At 45.0% G+C, this 20440-nt stretch overlaps 7 protein-coding genes across 7 annotated transcripts; 4 read left to right on the top strand and 3 right to left on the bottom strand.

Annotated features, from left to right (window-relative positions):
* Positions 1 to 328: 328 nt before the first annotated feature.
* LAJ45_06831 (uncharacterized protein) lies at positions 329 to 897 on the top strand (the record flags this gene model as incomplete). The annotated part of the gene is made up of 3 exons (XM_046116392.1): positions 329 to 689; positions 748 to 768; positions 836 to 897. 3 exons carry the CDS (start codon positions 329 to 331, stop codon positions 895 to 897), a joined length of 444 nt encoding a protein of 147 aa, XP_045970595.1.
* A 1591-nt stretch (positions 898 to 2488) lies between these two features.
* LAJ45_06830 (uncharacterized protein) lies at positions 2489 to 2815 on the top strand (the record flags this gene model as incomplete). The annotated part of the gene is made up of 1 exon (XM_046116391.1): positions 2489 to 2815. The coding sequence occupies one exon, from the start codon at positions 2489 to 2491 to the stop codon at positions 2813 to 2815; it is 327 nt and encodes a 108-aa protein (XP_045970594.1).
* A 3721-nt stretch (positions 2816 to 6536) lies between these two features.
* Positions 6537 to 8868, top strand: LAJ45_06829 (uncharacterized protein; the record flags this gene model as incomplete). Its single annotated transcript, XM_046116390.1, has 4 exons — positions 6537 to 7603; positions 7658 to 7776; positions 7828 to 8413; positions 8475 to 8868. 4 exons carry the CDS (start codon positions 6537 to 6539, stop codon positions 8866 to 8868), a joined length of 2166 nt encoding a protein of 721 aa, XP_045970593.1.
* Positions 8869 to 9844: 976 nt separating this feature from the next.
* Positions 9845 to 11341, top strand: LAJ45_06828 (uncharacterized protein; the record flags this gene model as incomplete). Its single annotated transcript, XM_046116389.1, has 3 exons — positions 9845 to 10157; positions 10241 to 10880; positions 10939 to 11341. The coding sequence occupies 3 exons, from the start codon at positions 9845 to 9847 to the stop codon at positions 11339 to 11341; spliced, it is 1356 nt and encodes a 451-aa protein (XP_045970592.1).
* Positions 11342 to 11476: 135 nt separating this feature from the next.
* Positions 11477 to 12791, bottom strand: LAJ45_06827 (uncharacterized protein; the record flags this gene model as incomplete). Its single annotated transcript, XM_046116388.1, has 3 exons — positions 11477 to 11781; positions 11847 to 12684; positions 12768 to 12791. 3 exons carry the CDS (start codon positions 12789 to 12791, stop codon positions 11477 to 11479), a joined length of 1167 nt encoding a protein of 388 aa, XP_045970591.1.
* A 648-nt stretch (positions 12792 to 13439) lies between these two features.
* LAJ45_06826 (uncharacterized protein) lies at positions 13440 to 17426 on the bottom strand (the record flags this gene model as incomplete). The annotated part of the gene is made up of 7 exons (XM_046116387.1): positions 13440 to 13925; positions 13981 to 14825; positions 14952 to 16457; positions 16508 to 16702; positions 16778 to 17152; positions 17235 to 17346; positions 17418 to 17426. The coding sequence occupies 7 exons, from the start codon at positions 17424 to 17426 to the stop codon at positions 13440 to 13442; spliced, it is 3528 nt and encodes a 1175-aa protein (XP_045970590.1).
* An 859-nt stretch (positions 17427 to 18285) lies between these two features.
* Positions 18286 to 19896, bottom strand: LAJ45_06825 (uncharacterized protein; the record flags this gene model as incomplete). The annotated part of the gene is made up of 5 exons (XM_046116386.1): positions 18286 to 18945; positions 19001 to 19140; positions 19200 to 19309; positions 19380 to 19390; positions 19855 to 19896. The coding sequence occupies 5 exons, from the start codon at positions 19894 to 19896 to the stop codon at positions 18286 to 18288; spliced, it is 963 nt and encodes a 320-aa protein (XP_045970589.1).
* Between the last annotated feature and the right edge of the window lie 544 nt (positions 19897 to 20440).

The raw sequence follows: 20440 nt of genomic DNA, 5'->3' as shown, positions 1-20440 counted from the left end.
AATGGGCAAGAACAAGGCCCAGCACACAGGAGGAACCTGCCCAAACAGCAACAGACGAGAAAACTTCTGCCAGTATTCATAAACTCTTGATTCGGAAGCGCACCTCACCTCAGCTGGAAGAAATTGATGAAAATTCAAATCCTCATCCTCGCAAAACTCCCAAATCCACGAAACTTCCCCATTTCAGATACCCTCAAATCGAGGACCCCTTTCTAATGTGTCTTTTACGGCAGTCTAGCTTACCGATGTTCATCAACGTTGGTTACGAGTCTATCGAGATATTTGAGACTTTTCTCAACTGGTTTTCTGGATACGTAAAGATACCTCGATGGATGGCCCCCTGGTTCTGTGGAATGAGGCAGAGGTCGAAAAAAGAAAGTATCCAGAACTTATGGGATATGAACACGAACTTCCACCAAGCATAAGCCATATCTACGATCAAGAGAGCTGGAACGTCGCTGTGGTTCATGCAACCACAATAAGTAAAGGATCTAGATATCTGTGTTTATTCGTGCAGCGTCCGGTCAGTACGGAGGATGGAAAACATGTGATAACAGAGACGGGGACGAAAGTGGGACCCACCTCAAAACACAGAGATGTGGAAGAAGAGAAAAGTGATGAGGAAGACCAGGAGAGAGGGGACGAGGAAAGACTGAAAAGAAATATCAGAGATTTAAACGCCATCATAAGTTCAGATCTCACAAAGCCCCGGGGATAAAATCAAAGGCGACTTGTGCGAAATCCTAGCAAGGATTAATCAATTAATAGGTTAGTCAATTATAAAGGCACAATGCTGTTCGGCTCTATCTGACAAACATATCTGTCGCATCTGCAGCTGAAAAAGACCTAAGCAAGGCAAACCAGCGAAGCATCCCGCCACTCAAGATCCAAATCTGATTCGGGAAAACACTGATACTAAAAAAGCTGTCACTAAACGAGTCAGTACAAAAGCGCCCATACCAAGGGCAAAGCGGCCTTCCACAGCAGGCTCTGCAAGGACAAAAAGCGATCGGCGCGCCAAAAAAGGCGCGTGGAGATACGCATGAAATGAATTCAAAGTCACTATCCGACCTTCGGGATAACATCGAGAAAAATTGGAATGATGACTTCACTCATACGACAGAAGTCTTTACTTCACCCATGGGGAGACTCGGTGCCACGAAGCTGGAGAAAACCCCACATGAGGTAAACGAAAAGTACCAGATACCTAGAATCCCAAGCAGAAGATTCTTCGCCTCTCAAGCGTGTGGTATTGATTTTATTGTTGGGCGATTCATGAACAAAGGAAAACTTACCGGCGTGTTGCTAGCGGATGACATGGGTTTAGGGAAAACTCACCGCTCTTGGGGCGGTATTTCATATCAAACATCTTTTGAAACTTGGTGTGGACGAGACAATTCCATGGCACAGTAGTAAATCAAGGGATATGGTCACACAATGCCCGCTGTTAGTTGACGCCAGGGATATCATCCGCAGATCAACTTTAATAGTCGTTCCAACTGAACTTATTGGCTGGTGGTATCACGTGATATCAGACTTTCTGGAGAAAACCGATTTTGTAATCCGGTATATCTGTGAATGGTGCCCCACAGCTGCCGAAGTGTATCTTCTCGATGAGGATCCAGCTCGAGGGAGTATACTATACTTGATTGACTACGACACCTATAAGCTGAGGTATAAAACAAACTTTCTGGATGTGAATTTGGCATAACAATATTTGATCAGTCGCACACTGTCATAGATGAAGGGAGCTTGATTTACAAAGCACTCTTAGATCTCAATGCGCCGTATCGAATTCAGCTAAGTGGTACGCAATTTATAGTTCAATCAACGATTGGGTCGCCCAGTCGAAATGGTTATTTCCTCGGCGTATGAATTCCTCCGAGTCCGTAAAACATGGGCCCCACAGACTAGCAAAGATTATCAAGAATGTTAGTGTTGGAAACTCGGACGGGAAGTTATCATATAATATCTTAAAGGCTTGCGTTATGCCTTGGACATTGCGTCGATGCGCACAAACAACAACTACCAGTGGTAATCCACTTATCAATATTCCCCCGATGACAGTAACTCAAGTTCGACTGGAATTTAGTCACACTGAGAAAGAACGCTTGAAAAGATTCATCGAAAAAAATAAAAAAAAGTAACAGGAAGAACCACCCACTGGCCGCTAGGAATTGGTGCCTGGCCTCACTTGCTTCAAACCTAATGGATGAACCCCTACAGAAGGTCACCACGATACCTCGGAACGAAAGTGTTGGTCGGGAGGGCCGGTTTTTCGCTAGATGCATGAAAACTTGATTCCAATATTATACAATCCGGTAAATAAGAAAAAGTCGTAAATAAGGCTGTCATATTTGCGCTATTACCAGAGCAAGTACTGTTAGTGAAGTGGTGGATGACTACCTATTACTCTAATAGATTTGAAGTGTACTACTGTCATCAAGACAGTATCGATGGGATCGCGGCCCATCGTGCTATTTCAATGATGAAGCTTCACAATAACGAAAACCCAGCTGTATTCATCCTCACCCCGGAAAGTGCAGAGGGCCTGGCGATCAGCGCTGCAAACTACGTCGTTTTACTCCAGAAACTCTGGAGCACCAATGAGCAACGCCACGCTCTTGCCCATGTACATCCAATCACAAAAAATCGGCCCACAAAAGCCTTTATCTTACATTCCGAGGGCGAGGTCGATGATCGGGCGGAACAGTTGCACGAGCTGTATGGAATTTTAGATTACCAACTTTTATATAGGGTCATGGGAACTGACACCACGATTAGAGAGATTTTGAACTACGGAGGAACTCTATAGTTTCCGATAGAATTATTGCGAACGTGGGTTTTCCCTGACCTGATAGTCCCATTAGCCCTTGGAACACTTATGTTCCAAGCACAGACAATGCCACTCTTTTAGCTCTCACTTTCACAATAATTCTACTGGGAACTCGAAACTGTAACCCTACGGATCCGTGATTTATGTCAGAATATGAAAAAGGGGATATGGAATGGAAAGAGTGGTAGTACAGTGACAATTATAGAACTTTGTAAACCACATCATCTATTGTTAGTTCAAGCTTGGAGCTGTTAATTTCTTTTCCTGGAGTTCAAATTCTTATAGATCGAGTTTATGTCTTTAACACTATTTATATAGGTACATGTATTTAACCACTGGGTTCTTAATATTCTAGTTCAAGTAAAGGACATTAGAAAGGCTTCCTACGTATAAAACCGACGCTTAGCTTATTGTGTAATCCTGACTGAATCGAGAATCAAAGATTAATCATGAAGTATCACTCGCGAGTGATTGAGGTATTTTGTTGTTTGTGGACACGGGTTTATGAAAGAATATCAATGCACATTACGTGAGTGTTAGATACTAGCTTATCTAATTGCCTACCACATGTATACAATAGAGGGGCCTTAACCCATATATACTGGAACATCCACCTTTCAATCCTTCATATATGATCCATTGACTAACAGGGGATGTTTTCATGATCACCTTCAGGAGATAAGAGTTGACCTAGCTCCATTTTTGTCCATACCATCTTTAATTTATGCTACATTATATAATGAAGATAGGCCTGTGCCTTACTGGGTTACGACTTACGGCCATTCGCAGAGAACTGGGGGTGTATGATTAATCGGGTTACATCGATTCAATCCAGATCCCGCCTCTAGCTATAACACTACATGCGTACAATACTCTACAAAATACATTTCTCTTCCCAGTTCATAGAATTCTGTAAATTGTACACGCTCCTAATCTATGTTTTTGCTCACTTGCTCTAGTTCACCGAGTATTTGTATGCATGCAGTATACATACATATGCGCTTAGGGCCCGTTCGGACAACTTTAGATTATTTCTTCGGATTATTGGACAGACTGGATTATCAGGTAGCGGAAATAATAATGATAATACTCATAATAAGTGGATAATCTACATGTCCGGATAACGTTGAAATAGCATTAGGCTCTCAGGATATCTGTGTTGTGTGGGAATAATTACCTCCGAAGGTGATTGTTTTCTTGGCGGATTATTGGGATAATCAGGAGTTCCGAATGTTGGATTATTAATTGCACGAACAGCATAGATTATTGTGATAATCCAAAAGTCGATAATCCGTCAGATTATCGCCAATAATCTAGATTATTGGGTTGTCCGAACGGGCCCCTAGTCCTTTTACGTGCAACACACTAAGGAAAGAGGACGAGACTGGTCCCAAAAGTTAAAACTCATAGTGCGCCTTCCGGGGTTGGGGGTTAATTATCGGCTACATATACGTATATATAACAAATACCTTAAGAAACAAGAAATGCTATTTCAAGCCAGAGAACCGGCCGTTATCTGATGATAACGGCCCGATTGAATTTTGTTACCCGTGGGTTTGTCAACGCTAACGTTCTTATTACCGCTTCCAAGTACTCACTTGTAGGCACGTTATAGAGTACATGTACATGTACATGTAGTTACTGATGTCTATTCAAGTCTCGGCCCCCCTCCTCTGATTATAGTTACATGTACTACATGTAGCTATGTAGTCTTAACCTAATCTAGCTAGTTGTCTTTAACACACTGTCTTCATCTCTCGTTACCAAGAGCTCCCTACATCACTCGTTAACTAAAAGGTTGAGCGAGATCCCTAAACCAAATCCCGACCTTTTTATTAATACGTGAGTTTGTAGATATATATATATATATATATATAATTAGCAGCCTGCCAAAGCGCCATGGATTTAGACCGAGCCAGCGGGTATATGTCGCAACTCCCGGATCCCTTGTATATATATATTGTAAGGAATCTTCCTTTCTCTTCTATCCTCAGTCCTCTGTTCGCAAAAGGTTTATACGAGGTGGATCTTAGTTAATCAACTTCACTATTAACTACCTGAGGTATGTACTTCATTTAGAAGTACAACCATGCACTCACTACATGCAGAGAGTAGTAGATCAATACATACATGGACCATTGCATGCCTACAGGGATAATTTAATGACCCATGATATTGTTGCCAAACTGGGCATTGCAATTGGCGACAGAGCGAGTTCCTACTGTATAGTGCTTCTTAGAGAAAGCATGTAGCAGTAGATTCCGCTACATATATAGGCAGGTGAGTTATTGAGCTTGGGCATCCTATGGATACCGATGCCGGCCTAATAAAACGCCACCCGAGACTTGTGCCTGGTGCCTGGACGAAACCGCTGAGATCAGCTTGCGTTGAACCACAAACCTATCTTGTTCCACTTGCATATTTACTCGCCATATGCGGTGTGCGCTAGTAGTTACTTGCTTGGACCGGCGTCTTCTAAAGAGTTAGCCCTATGGATATGGGGTCATATTTTTCAGCTTGAAGGAGCTCCTCCCATCTTTTCTCTGTCACATTCACACTATTTCCCATCCGACGGTGCAATAACTTCTTCCAATTTCATTGCACGAGTGATCATACATGATTGGATCCACGAGGGGGAAGAGTAAAAAATTTCCTCGCCTAAGGATGCTGATCCTCCGTTTTTCTACATTGCCAGCATGTGGTTACATAAAAGTAGTTAATTGGACATGCCGTCGCGCGATGACATAAATTCAACCATAGACTAGGTAGTTTTTTTTTTTTTTTTTTTTTTTTTTTTTACTTCGGAAAATTTTTTCTTTGACCCTCTCTCTTTTCATTGGAGAAGTCCAGGTTCAGGGCAAGGGATGCTGTTGGTATCATCCACTCTGGACCTGCATGTGTCACCCACCACCATCACGGTGTCTGCATGCGCCATCACTCGCCGCCCAGACTCTGGAGAAATGCATGCCAAGGATTTCGGTTACAACCGGGGACCTCAACAGGGTGCTCCTACTCGTCCCGACACTCGATCATCGATTTGTTTAACTGGGTTTGAGAGACCACAATGCTGGAAGCGGACGAAAGAGCGCGTTTGACGCAACGGGCCGATGCAAGAACCCCATGGCTGCGTACACATATCATTGTTTCCCCCCTTCCCTTATTGTTTGATTGGATTCAGATCACGATCTTGTTTGAAATCGGACTTTTAAGCATATGGAAAAAGGCGTAATTGATTTCAGTAATAGGGCTGGCCGTAGGTAGAGAAAAATATCTATCTGCAGAGTCGTATCTAACTGAGGGGTTTCCCCGATTACCTGTACCTACATACATGTAGGTACATAATATGTATTCATTATCGCAGGATGTTCTCATCCGATATCCATCGTGACCTCCCAGGGCTTGACCTGCAGTCTTTCTGAGTGCCCACCTAATCAGTACTGTGTAAGCTTGTGGTCAGAAGACTTGGCAGTGCAGTGAGCGGGTGTGCAGTAATGGACCTTATGACCACCAACCTCCTCCTCTTCCTCCTCTTCCTCCTTTGTGCAGAATCAACTGTGTGCAGGGCATAGGTACTGTTCAAAGATTGCCCCTGGCCTCAAGCAACTCTCTCTTTGCTCCCTTCACCCTTGACCTCGCCCTCCTATATACACAGCTCCTACGTTCCTCCTCCTCTATTTTCCAAACACGACAAATATTGCAGATGTCGCATTCTCAGCAACCCGAGTCTAGCTCTGCCTCGCAACAGCGAGCTCCCAGCCCGCGGCCTTCATCTCCTGGCCCTCGTCCAACTACGCCGCGACTTCAAGCAACCGTCCGCCTCGGTTCGCCAGTACCTGGCCATGGCTTCCCAGCAACTGTCGTGGGAGCTCGTCCAGCCTCGCCTGCCTCAGTAATGCAGAATCCCTTATCTCAGTACAACTTTCCAGGCGGCAGTGGCTCGCCTCCAAGGTTTGGGACACCTCCACGTCTAGGCACGCCAACCAGATTTGGGACACCGCCTAGGTTTGGCACACCTCCTCCCCAAAATCATGGAGTGAATATCCCTAGCTTCGCAAACCCGTCACAATCGCCTTCCCGAGCACAGAGTATATATGGATCTTTTGACTCCCGGCAGCCGGTAGAAGACCCAGAGGTTGTGAGACGGCATCTAGTCACCGACGATATCGTGTCAAATTCACCGGCATTTGGCCAGGCGAGTGGAGGAGGAGTCTTGGATACGGAGTTTTCGTCATTGCAGCTTCAGGGTGGAGATATAACACGTCCGATCTACCGTTATGTAGAGAGCATAGAGAATAATGGTGGCCGCCGGAGTCGTTCGCGGTCTTTTCATGTTCCGCGTCCTGAGCCAGATGATGATACTTTAAATATCAGCAATATCAAGCAAATCGGTGGGTTCAGGAGAAATTACATCCGTCGTGTGGAGGGTGCTAGTCCTGCGCCTGGGCACAGTTATGGACATGCAATGCCGATTAGGCGACCGTTCTTGACGAGAAACTTCATTGAATTCTTGACATTGCACGGGCATTTTGCCGGTGAAGATCTGGAGGAAGAGGATGAGGAAGGGTGGACGAGTGATGAAGCCTTGATCGAACAAGGCGGGAGAGATGATATCCCCGATGGCATCGGGGAAGGGAGTGCATTACTTGGAAGACCAAGGACCGCGCGAAGGAAGAGTATTTCTCACCAAGGAACGGCGGGGTCTGGAAAGGCAGCACTTTTGCTGTTAAAGAGTTTTGTTGGCACTGGTGTGCTATTTCTGCCCAAAGCGTGAGTTCATATCTGTTGAGGAAAGAATGGAAAAACAGTCTAACAAGATTTCAGCTATTCAAACGGTGGGATGGTATTCTCCAATGTTGTTCTCCTCTTGACAGCACTGTTGTCTTACTACTGCTTCGTGCTGCTGGTAAGAACTCGTCTAAAGATAGCCGGAAGTTTTGGAGGTTAGAGTCTTTCTATATTTTCTTATTTTTATTTATGCTGACAAAATGCAGATATTGGTGGTATCCTATACGGTCCCAAGATGCGACTCACTATTCTATCCTCGATTATCGTATCCCAAATTGGGTTTGCCGCTGCCTATATTGTCTTCACCGGAGAGAATCTTCAGGCCTTTATTTATGCGGTCACCAAAGGGGAAACGCATCTTGACATAAAATGGCTTATTCTGCTCCAGTTGGTGGTCTTCCTCCCAATGTCGATGATCCGTGACATGGCGAAACTTGGATTCACGGCTCTTATTGCCGATTTCTTCATCATGCTTGGTCTTGTCTATCTTTACTATTACGACTTCTTCACTCTGGCGTCAGAGGGTGTCAGTGACATCGTTTCGTTCAATTCTGAAAACTGGACATTATTTATTGGAACAGCAATTTTTACGTTCGAAGGTATTGGATTGATCATCCCAATTCAGGAGACCATGCAGAGGCCCGAGAAGTTCCCGAAAGTATTGGGAGGTGTTATGGTTATCATAACCGTTATTTTCCTTAGTATGGGAGCGTTCAGTTACGCCGCGTATGGTAGCAATACTAAGACCGTGATCATCCTAAACTTACCACAGGATGACAAGTTTGTCAACGGGTTAGTCCCCTCCGTCCCTTCTTGATTAATATTGAGTAAAACTAATACCATAATATCACAGCGTCCAATTCCTATATTCGCTTGCCATTCTCCTCTCTACGCCCCTACAGCTCTTCCCTGCCATTCGTATTATGGAAACCGGCCTCTTTCCTCGCAGCGGAAAAAACAATACTACTGTTAAATGGCAAAAGAATGGTTTTCGCTTTATCACTGTTTTTGTTACGGCCCTTATCGCATGGGGTGGCGCGGATGATCTTGATAAATTTGTTGCCCTTATTGGAAGTTTCGCGTGCATCCCGTTGGTGTATATTTACCCACCGATGCTTCATAGTAAGGCATATGACACGAGTCGTTTCATGAAGGTAGCAGATATGTCGCTGGTTGTGTTTGGGTTCTGTGTTATGGCCTATACGACCACTTTGACAGTTCAGAAGTGGAGGGACCCGAATCAATAAGCGTGACGAACCTAAAAGGTTTGATAAGTCACGTTTGATGACTATGGAGATGTCGACATAACCGAGAATTGTAGGTGATTATGGACGGGCGTAAGGATTTAAGAACGGTCGTGGGGACCAAGATTTAGCGATTTTTGTTTTTTGTTTGTGGTGCTTTCGTTAATTTTATATATGACAACCATTGGCTTCTTTTGAATACACAAATATTTCTACCATTTGTTTCATTCTGAGTAGTACTGGGTTAATTGCTTGTTTTTGTTTTTTATTTGCTCTCGCTACTGATGAATTGGTTTCTCTTGCTCGTTTTCTATTCCGGGCTGTTGGAGTGTAGAGTATCAAGACTCCCGGCGGGAGTGATAGGATTTTGGTTTCTTTTTTTTGTACGGGGTTTAAATAGTTGAATGAGTGTGAGCAGTCTCGACTAGATAGATAACTACATGTGTTGGTTTGTGATGTATTGTTTCTGATCCCAAACATCAATATTGCCCATACCTGGCTATATTATATAGATATCAAATATAGAACTACTCTAGAATATCACGGACAGGAAGACACCCCGAGGAAGTTAGTAAATAGTTGAGGATCGATCTGAGAAATATGGGAGGATTCCTATTGGCCCAACTAACCATGCAAACCCAGTTTTCAGACCCTGTTTTTACAATACTCTATCTCTTGCTGTGCTCTAGATCTATTTTATCAATTATCAAATCAATTATCGATAACTTCAATAAATAATTGCAGGGGAATGTGGTAATTGAGTAATGATAATATTAAGGGACAGGGAAAGCTAGGATTCTATCTCGCCACTATGTTTTTGATCAATGTTCTAGATAAATGTTTCAATTGGAGAATCACAGTCTCGCCTTTAACCCTGTTTTGTATCTACTACATGTATGTATGTAGTAGAGCCTCGATCATGTGACGCAACTCTAAATACACGTCCCTAGACGAACCAACGATCAACAAACCACACACAATGAAGCAACCACGGTATCGAAAGCAAGGAGGCGATGCATATATGAGAATTTTCTTATTTTTCTTTGCCTGGAAGCTCCTGTTGATAGGTCTTGCTCTCATCACTCCTTCTCCGGCGTACGACACATCAACCTCCCTGATCTTAGGAACGAATAAAACCGGCTCCAGGTCGACACTCATTGAGAACCTGTGTGTTAAGCTAACACGATGGGACGCCATATATTTTGTGAAAGCTGCCGAAAGGGGATATGTCAATGAGCAAGAATGGGCTTTTGGGTGGGGATACGTACAAGTCGTCTCTGGGCTCGAGAAAGGTATCTAGCTCACTGAAAATACATCAGGCCAAGAAGATTGAAGTCTAATCATTGCCCGGAGCTTGGGATCTGGAGTCGAATAGTTTTGTCGTCTATCGGAATTACATTCAGGTTACAGCCACCATACCTACATGCCCTGAGCGGAATCTTCATATCCAACATTTCGCATTTACTGTCGACGCTAGTACTGTATAAGTCAACCTTATTGGTATTTGAGACACCGGCCGGGAGCGCAGAGAAGATGGCGTTCATTACGGCTTGTCTCCATGTTGTTTCCCCGGCTGGGCTGTTTCTTTCGGCTCCGTACAGTGAGAGTCTTTTTTCGCTATTGTCGTTTACAGGGAGCTTTTTATACATTTGGTCAGGTAGGGAGCTTGAAGCTGGGAATATGTTCCAAAGCAACACTGCTGCCCTAGCAAGTGCTATCATATTTAGCCTTTCGTGCATGGTCCGTAGCAACGGACTTCTCAACGGGATACTTTTCCTGCATGATTTCATCCTCCAAATACATAGTGTGATCACCGGAGCAAATGGAAAATCAAACACTCTATTTTCGAGATTATTCCGAATTGGTATCTTGGGAGCCGGTGGCTTGACTATTGCCCTGGGGCTTGCATTGCCTCAGGCGATTGCTTGGAGAGACTACTGTACAGCGGGGAGTAATAGACCGTGGTGTTCAAATATCCCCCCTAGTATTTATTTCTATGTTCAGGATTATTACTGGTATGCTTATCCTCACGCCCTTTACTTTAAGCCTTGACTTACATTCGGGAAATCTTAGGGATGTTGGGATGTTTCGTTACTGGACACTCCCGAATGTTCCACTATTCCTGCTAGCGGCCCCGATGCTAACACTTATGATTGTGTCTGGTGTATGGGGTATCGGTATCAAAAATACAGCCGGTACACAGTCTATTGATTTTGACAAAACTCTTCTTCGCAAATTAGCATTTCCGCAATTGCTACTGGCCGTGATGGCTATTGTAACATATCATGTTCAGATCATAACAAGGATCAGTAGCGGTTACATGGTTTGGTACTGGTGGGTTGCGTACAAGATGTCTGCCGGAAGAGCAGCGGAAGAGGTTAAGGGAAAGGACTGGACAAAGTTTGTCGTGAGGTACATGGTGCTTTATGGGATTATCCAGGGTGTTTTATTTGCAGGATTCTTACCCCCGGCGTGAGGTAAGGCCAACGATAGTTTAGATAGTTACCTTAGCTCAACTTTTTTATTTGTATGATACAATCCACAATTCCAGAACAATCCGTAATTATATAGAAACAAAACAAGAAAAAGGCATTCATTGCCAAACAGAAAATTATCTCGCATTAGCCCTCTTGCTCTTCCCTGGCCGCTTCTTCTTTCCGGCTGCGAAGCTCGACTTATTCCTTTTGGCCGAGAAACCACTCAGGTCAGCGGTTGACTCGGCATCGCCGCTCTTTGAAAACCTCTTCTTTCCCCCATGCCCGTATTTCTGGTCTTTCTTTTGCCTCTTTGCCCTTGAAGCTCTGGACGGATCTCGGTCCCTCTTGTCTTTTCGCCCAGAAGAGGCTACGGCATCTTCGAGAGCAACATCGAACATGTCTGACTCGTTTGTAAACTCTGTGTCCGCTCCTTGTCGTTCTAAAAAATAAAATCAGTCAGTAAGATAATTTCGACTTTTTATGAAAAAATAAAAGCACACTCACTCCTCTTCAAAACCTGGATCTTCTCCAGAGTGTCCTTCTTCGCCTTATTTCTCTCCTCCAGCTTCGCAAACTGCACCTGCTTTCCGAACTTCTTCAGATCTCTCTGCCTCCTCGCCTCAGCGGCTGCCTTCTTGTTCGCCGCCTCATCCAACAGCTTCTGTTTTATTAGGCCCATGTGCTCATCATCTTTTAACATCTCCGCAAAGTAGTCTGTTGGACGAGAGAATGGCACGCCCTCCTTAGTAAGCTTTTTTCGTGCGATGTTGACGGCGTCAAGCGCTTGCTTGTAGAATGTGAGCTCGCGGTTAAGGTCGTCGTCGACGTCCTTGATCTCAACAGGAGCATCGGTGGTGACAGATTGGTGCTCGACAAATGGGAGAGATGATAGTGGGAGAGCGATGCGCTCAAGGACCTGGGTAAGTGCCGAATGGTTGTTGATTGTGAGCTTTTGATGGGGGAGGAGGTCGGGGACTTCGAGATCGTCATCGTCGATGTCGGAGAGCGCAATGTCGTCCTCGTCCTCGTCCTCGTCACCTTCGTCGTCCTCATCGTCCTCGTCATCCTCCTCCTCCTCCTCCTCATCCTCCTCATCTTCTTCTTCTTCGTCTTTGTCTTGAATCTCCTCGGCGGCGGCAGATGTCTTGCTAGTATTTTTACTAGTATCGACAAGTTCTGGTACCTCCTCGTCATCTTCGTCTTCTTCCTCGGCATCCTCCCATTCTTCTACCTCCTTCTTTTCATCGCCGATAGATTCTCGCTTTTTTGGTTGTCTCCTCGATATTTTCTTTAGTTTATCGCGGATTGGGTCTTTCCCCAGCTGTCTGTTCAGCGCATTTTTCTACCAATTTTCAAGTCAATAATTAAAAATAGAGCTCTAGTAAGAATCGGTGAGTTAAATTGATAGGAAATAAGGAAATATACCAGTTTGCTTTTTGGTTTCGCCATTGTTGAAATAATGGTATGGTTGCCTGGGGAATTCTTCAGCGAATTGGAAACTTTTCCATTGGGGAATTTTTCTTGAGTGGCTTGGCCAGTGCAGCAGGGCCGGGTGATGGCAAGGGATAGTTACCCTACTCTACATACATGTAGGTACATACAGAGTCTGGTAGAATTATTGCGAAAGTCAGAACTAAAAGAGTGGGCTTCTTGGTCCGTGCTCACTGCAGAAATTCCTTTAAGGGCCAATAGGACTATCGGGTCACGGAAAACCCACTTTCGCAATAATTCTACTAGACTCTGTACATGTATGTATGTACTTGCTTGGCAGTCTAGAAAAGAATAAAAAAGGTACATGTACCCACAGGTGAGTACATGTACTACATCTAGTAGTAGTTTATATAGTAGATTGTCTTTCATAAAATTTTTAATAATCAATAGTCATCTAATTTCCCAAAAAAACAAAATTACAAAATTGGTATCGATTTTATGCCTAGCGTCCACAAAAAAAAAGCCATCGATATAAAAATAAAGAATCAAGCTTGACGTGATTACAAACCGCGCTACCCGCAAAAATAAACCCCAAATCCATATAATGTTCCATCAATGTCCGTTGCGCACCCTCACACGAAGTTAACATTGCCAATCAATATATGTCTAAAGAACTCTGGGCTTGAGATTGCACCATGCCCTCACAGCTCTTGCATCCTCCAATTCGACGCACCTCCACAGCGAACGCTTCGCTCTTCCCATTTCACCAAGAAGCTCGTAGGCACGAGCGAGTGCAAACCACGCCTCTGGTATATCCCAGCCGTGACTTGTAGCTGTAAGGTGCTCCAATAGGCCGAGTGCACGATTAATTGAAGCAAGAGAAGAGAGGTTTAATTCATCCTCCGACACACTGTTATTTGGCGACTTTGCTGCTACCACTGAAGAAGAAGAGGTGGAGGGTCGGGCCGCTACATCAACCATATTATTTGCAGGAGTTACTACAGGAATCGGGGTTGGTGTGGCAGGAATTTGGAGCAGCAATTGACAAAGACCCACGATGGCAAGTGGGTGGTTGACCTCAAGAGCTATAGCAGCATTAAAATACTCAATAGCCACAGCTTTTTTCTCCTCTTCCATTGCCAGGAATCCCCTCTGCATTGAGCATTAGCTACTGAGGATTTATTATAAGAGTAATCAAGAACCTTACCTCTGTCAAAACATCTGCTTCACCTTCTCCTTTTAGCCCGATTAAAGCACTGGCCTCGTCAAGAGCATAAGTGGCACCACCGAAATCTTTTGATCTCCTAGCTAAACCTCCAATAAAAATCCAGACTTTCCTTAAAGCCGCTAAAGCCCTTCTTTTTTCATCCTCTTCATGGAGCTTTGGCTCTGGGAGTTGCTTTGGTCGCCTAATGCTTCGTGGCTTGGCATCTTTTCCAATCTCATCTGTTATTCCGCTCCGCAATGCGCGTATTGGGTACGGCAACTTGCTTTGTGAAAGGTTGTTCGGGATGTCTTCTGCTCGTGGAGCTTCTCTTCCCATGTGACCCTCTGCAGCACTGTCCATTGGGGCGATTGAACTATCATTAGTCATGAATGATGTAGTGGATCCGATGTGGGACAACGGTTCAGAGGAAGATCCAGCAGTACCCATATCCTGTAATTGATGTTTGTGCAACTTCAACTTAAGCATTTGAAAAAGGTGGGTATTGTGGTGATGATTCTCTTTGACGCTCCCAGCCGGGCTTCGCTCAACACTTGCCGAGGAAGTATTTGTACCGCTGGGTAGTGGCGGCGTTGGAACGTCTGGAATGGGCATTCGCCCATGATCTCCTTTGCCTGATCTCATACTCGAAAATGACTTCATTCGTCTAATTGTCCCGCTAGAAACACTACTAGGGCGTCCAGTTTTCTTTAGTAGATTATCATTTTGATAGGCGCCTCCGTGAACATCTGTAACCTGTATTTGAGGAGCATCAGGGCCGGGGCCGAGACCAGTAGATTGTCGCAAGGATTGATGACCTGATATTGGGCGAATGCTTCCGGAGTCTCCTATGAATTCCTCCGGTGGTAAGCTTGATACAGTGGTAGAAAACATGCTTTTCCGTCTGCCTCCTAGGAGCCGGGGCTTCCTGTTTGTGGTATTTGGTCGGGTGGGCGGGGGATTATCCAACTGACCATTGTCATGCAAGGACCGGGAGCTATGGTCCAGCTGTGCTGCCTCAAACAGGCGTCCATATATATCCAGTAGATGATCGGCCATCTTCACCGCAACTCCAGCCCCATCTAGAGCTTCCTCTATGGCAATTTGAGTCATTCTCACTTCGAGAACACTCTCCTTTTCACCAATACCCATCCCTCTAAACACCGACATATCTTCTCCCAATATTTCAAAAACGTTTGCACATGCCTGTCTAGCTTCCTCAAAATTCTCCGTCACAGTCATCAGGAGTGATAATAGATGTAATAGGGGCACCGTGCGACGTTTATAATCCCTTCTTCCATCCCAGGCATCATCAAACTCCTCCTCTGTGAGGTATTTTACGATGACCAAGCCCTTTTTAGTACTTTCCATTGCCGAATCGATGTCTCCTACCTCTAGCTGGACGAGGGCTAGTCCATACCACACATCAATATCAAACTGATCGTGTGTTAATGCCTTCTCGAAGGCTCTCACCGCTGCCCTCTGTATATCCGGTCTACTGTCTCCATCGATAGTATGTCGTGCCCAGGTCGCATTTGCAGTCCCGATGCCTCTGTAAACAGACGCGAGCATATCATCATCTCTTACTCGCCATTCGTCAATCCACCTTTCGATCCTTTCTGCCAAAGCCATTCCCTTCCTAGCATCACCTACGAGCCCACAAAGAACACGGATCCCCTCAACTGTTGTTTCAAGAATTGTTTTATCGTCGTCGATATCTTTTTCTATATGCCCCTTTGCGATCCTGTCTTTGGCTCTCTGGACCAAATCGACGTAAGTATCCAAAGATCTCACAGCATCTGGGAAATTCCCTACTGCTGTAAGAGCAGTGAAGAGATGCCTTAATATTCTCGGTGAATGGAATGTCTTCGTGGCAGCCCTATATAAAATCTCTACTACTGCCGGAGCCTCCTCTCCAGAGCCACCAGCAACCCTCCAGTCCTGTACAACAAGGTCAACCCATTCGCCTATAGCCTCATGATACTCATCAGCCCTGGGAAAGTTAAGACCACGCAGCAAGTATTCTTCATAAACATGCTCCACAACTTTAAGTTCTGCTTTTAATACCTCGGCCGTCCCCGCTTTGTGCATCATTCCTGTTGGTGGGCTGTTTGTAGGCACAACAGAGACAGTTCTTCCTGCTTCGGGTTTAAACGATGGTAGCTTCCGAGGAATTGGCCGATCTGGGTGACCTTCGGGTAAGAGGAGGAGTGAGATGAACTTGAAGTAATTTCTGTAGACTTCCCTTCTCTCCAATTCCTTTTCTGTATTTAATCCACTCTCTGTAGCCGCCGGAACAGTACCGACAGGTCCAACTTGTACCTGTGCAGCGGATGAAAGACCAGCGACAAACTGATGAAAACTCCTGAATGCCCTTGCAACAGAAGCTTCATCGATTGTTGTTCTACCATCAGCCATCCCAACTTCTTGAGCTACGTATTCCTGCATCTCTGGCGTTTCTTCGCCTTCGCTCGATTCCCCTAGAGTTTGTTCAGAGTCCGACAATACCATCTGGGGAATATGATAGTACCTGGAAGAATGTGATTATCAAGCCAGCAGCTGTAAGCTGTAAGAGCGTGGTGAGAAAGTGCTTTCTCCGTCCACAACAGAAATGAAGCCGATGTCTGTTGTGCCGGCGTGTATGTTGCCGGAAGTTTTGTCGCTGCACGGTAGTTTTGTAGTGGTAACGAAAGATCATCAGGACTCTGATGGGCCAGTGCAATCCCTAAGGCATAATAAGTATCTAGTCTAGCGGAAGTTCGAGTCCTGGTAAGAGACTAGGCAACAAAGCTTGACAAACCTTTCAGCACGAGTGCCTTTATCCTAATCACTCCAATGTAATCCCCCTTTCCCCCACCAACCCAACTTTCACCGACCTCATCCTCGCCAGGTATGATCCTCAAAGCAGTTTCCCAATCCCCTTTCCGAGAATAAAGCCATGAAAGGATTGTTCGTGCTTGCAGTATATCATCGGGGGTTGTTACCATGCTGTGAGCACCCCCGGAGGGACTAGGTAGGCTTGCAACATTTGAATGGGAGTCCAGCTCTGCCTGTAGGGGACCTTGTAGAGCTGTAAGGGTTGCGTGGTAGTTTGCAATAGCGTCAGCCGTAGACCCTACTCCAAGGTGAGGAAGGCGATAAAGTTTTGCTTCGGTCGAGGCGGTCAGAGCGAGGCCTAAATAGTCCGCATTAGTATACACTTGCTGGGAAGAGCTTTCAGGAGATCAGCGGAGATGAGGGGAAACATTGAAGAATACATTTTCTTCCGGGAGCATGTTTTTGAACCTTTCGGGCATGCTCTGGAATGCCATCCCACTCGCCATTGCAGCGAGCTGCGTCTAGGACACCAAGGTAGTTATTTGCTTTTACCTATGATTCAGGAGCTCTGTTAGTAAAAACCAAAGAAAAAAGTAGTAGCTTCAATAGTAGGATACCAGTACCGTACTCATAGAATCGTTTTGGGGCTTGTATACAGGAATTGGTGAAAAGGAGAAGAAGGGGCGATTTCGTGGAAGAGCTGAAGAGCTTAGGGACTGACTTCGTACCGGAGATGAAGCAAGTTTGGTTGCGGCTCAGACATTACACCCTAACCCTCAGCTTACGCTATTTCTATTTTAGCTAGCTGAGACCGGATTAGTTAGATGCAGAGTGTAACAACGCGGCTTGCCGTCTGAGAGTCTGAATCTCGGACCCTCTTATCTCGGCCCGAGTTGAGTTGAGATACCAGTGCCACAGACGTTCCTATGTTTGCGACGGACATCATAACTATAATACAGCTTACATGTTACCGTACTGGTGCTTACATTTGCGTCCATAAATAATCCCGGATGTGCCAATAATTATATATATCATCAACATACAATAAAGAGTAGGGTACGCATAATTTTAAGATACATGTATCCGGTATCGCTTCTGGAGCGCAAATCACTCAACCAGTTGGATGCGGCAACTAAACCACATGAACCTATGAGCCGTACACAGCATGTTCATATCCACATTGACCTGGTAGGCTAAGTAAACTCGCAATGCCATTTAAAACGAGAGCAAAGAGCTCATTAAAAATCAGAACACCGTTTAACCATAGAAATCTAAGAAAATACAATGAAAGAACCCAATTAATCACAAGTATTATATCCAAGGCTGTAGTGTACCATTATTAACCCTGTTCTACGCATGAACCTCGCCCCTGTGTGACCTGAACAAGCCTGTACAGATCCCAACAATTCCACGTAAGTACCCATCATTTACATTATTGCACTCCCACCATCACGGCTACAAATTCTAGAAACATCCACCCATCGCAACGATTTACTGGGCCTTCCTCGCCTTGGCTGCCTCCTTGGCCAGCTTGCGTTCCCTGCGCTGCTTGGCTGCCTCAGGTCCAGCCTCGGTATCAAGAACATAGTCCCACCACCTGAAAGAACTGGAATAGTTGCCAATGAAACGCTCATGATGCACATCGTGATGTTCGGCACCAGCCCAGAAAGGAATAAAATGGTGCAAACTCCATGGGAACTCGTATCCGGAGTGAGCATCGATGGCCTGGAACAAACGTAGGGTGATCCAGATGTAAACAGTGAGAATGTGGAGATCCTTAAAGATCATACACCACAAAATAGGGGAACCGACTGTTCCAATACCGAGGAACAAGACTTCGATAGGCGATGCGTATTCGGCGGCAAGACCAAATGGAGCAGCGTAGGTGTGGTGGATCTTGTGGACATGTTTGTAGAGTGGTCCCCAATGGAACGCGCGGTGGGACCAGTAATGCCATGTATCCTCCATGATGAAGAAGATGGCAATTTGGAAGGCCATTTTAGTCCATGAAGGGAAGGGAACCCCGGTATCCATACCGAAGTATTTGCACATGGGGTGGAAAAGCCATATCTGTGGAAGCTCAACAGTAAAGTGAGAGAGGAGAACTAGCTTTGCGCATCGCCATTGCTCTTCCGCAGTGGGAATTTTTGTCTAAACAAGATTATTAGGTTCAATGTTTCGTTGAAAAGTAGCCATTGGGTCCAACCTGTTGAATTTTGTATTTACGGAAGTAGGGAATTGCGTCGATAATGATCCAGGGAAGAGATCGTCCAAAGTAGATCACTTCGTGAAGAACGAACGACATGATACCAGTCGCGAGAACATCGTTGCCCATAAATTGATACCCTGTACGTAAGATTCAGCAAATAAGTTTCAGAATACCAGTATCGGCGGGAGATACTAACATGCGGCCCATAGACGTTCAAATGTATTCAGGTGCACATTATACTCTCCGATCTTCTCATAAGTTTGCCAGTAGTTGCCTCCATCGGGCATTATCGTTGTAAAGTTCGACCTAGGAGCAAAAGGGGCGTTGGTTAGTGAGAGAACTATTGATAAGAAAAACTGCTGAAAGGTAAACAAACATGACTGCCGTCTGAAAGAATCGATGGTAGAGTCCTCAGGATTGAATGATGAGAATTCAAACAGGACACCTGAGCACTTGATAGCGACGATAGGAACAAGAGTGAAAGGGAAAAACGACGGAAGATGGTGCCTTTTAGCAGCCACTACTCCCTACCCAACAACTGTGTGGAGTGTAACCTGCCGGGGACCCTGGTCTCTGTTGATTGGTTGTGGCAACTGCAAGGGGAAAGGAGCCTCCCAAAAGGGTGATTCTGGAAGGGGGGAAGGTGGTGCCACTTTGGGTTGACTCGGAAACTGCAATTCCCGCTCAGATCCGCGTTAGGCAGTGGCCAACAAAAACCCTGCCAATGTTTCTCTGGCTAGCTCTGGCGATCTATCTCTTCGATAGAACATCCGACGCGGCGTCCCATCACAAGAGATCACGACACTTCCTGTTCCTGAAAACATGCTTATTCATGATCCAATTATTCAAACCCCTAATTCTATGCCTCCTTTGTTCTTTGCGGAATATCCCATCGAATGTTGACTTTTAAATTATAAACTCAAGTCAGATCATAATCGGATAACTACGAGCCATCTGTCGTGATTTCTGGGCTTTGGAGTCCGGAATGAATGCTCTCCCTGTTTAAACACGGTTACTCAGGTTGAACAAAGATATAATTTAGGTTAAACCACCGTGGTAATCTACATACAATGTACATACATGTATATCTATATACGTAGAGTACAACTTGGAACATTGACTTACCCTGCAGTGTCGTACTCGCATTCGTTTTCATAAACAGTACCGGTCTAGAGACCCTGACGATTTCTAATACCAGGTTGATTTGACAAATTAGGTTTGCTTGGAACCAGATATCTATAGACTTCAACTATTGTAAGTATTAAATTCCAACAGCTTTCAAAACTACAGCAGCTGTACATAGAGTGGAAATCAGACAACAATTGGGTACATGCATGTATTGAGTATCCCTTGGGCTGGTGAGACATGCAGATTCCTCGACTACTGAGGAGCGCTCGGCATAGTGACTTCACCATTGAGGAAGACCAATTTCACAGA

The sequence above is a fragment of the Morchella importuna genome (assembly GCF_003444635.1).
Source record: "Morchella importuna strain M04M26 chromosome Unknown Morimp01GS020, whole genome shotgun sequence".
In the NCBI taxonomy this organism is placed as follows: domain Eukaryota; kingdom Fungi; phylum Ascomycota; class Pezizomycetes; order Pezizales; family Morchellaceae; genus Morchella; species Morchella importuna.
This window is presented reverse-complemented; position numbering and strand designations above follow the sequence as displayed.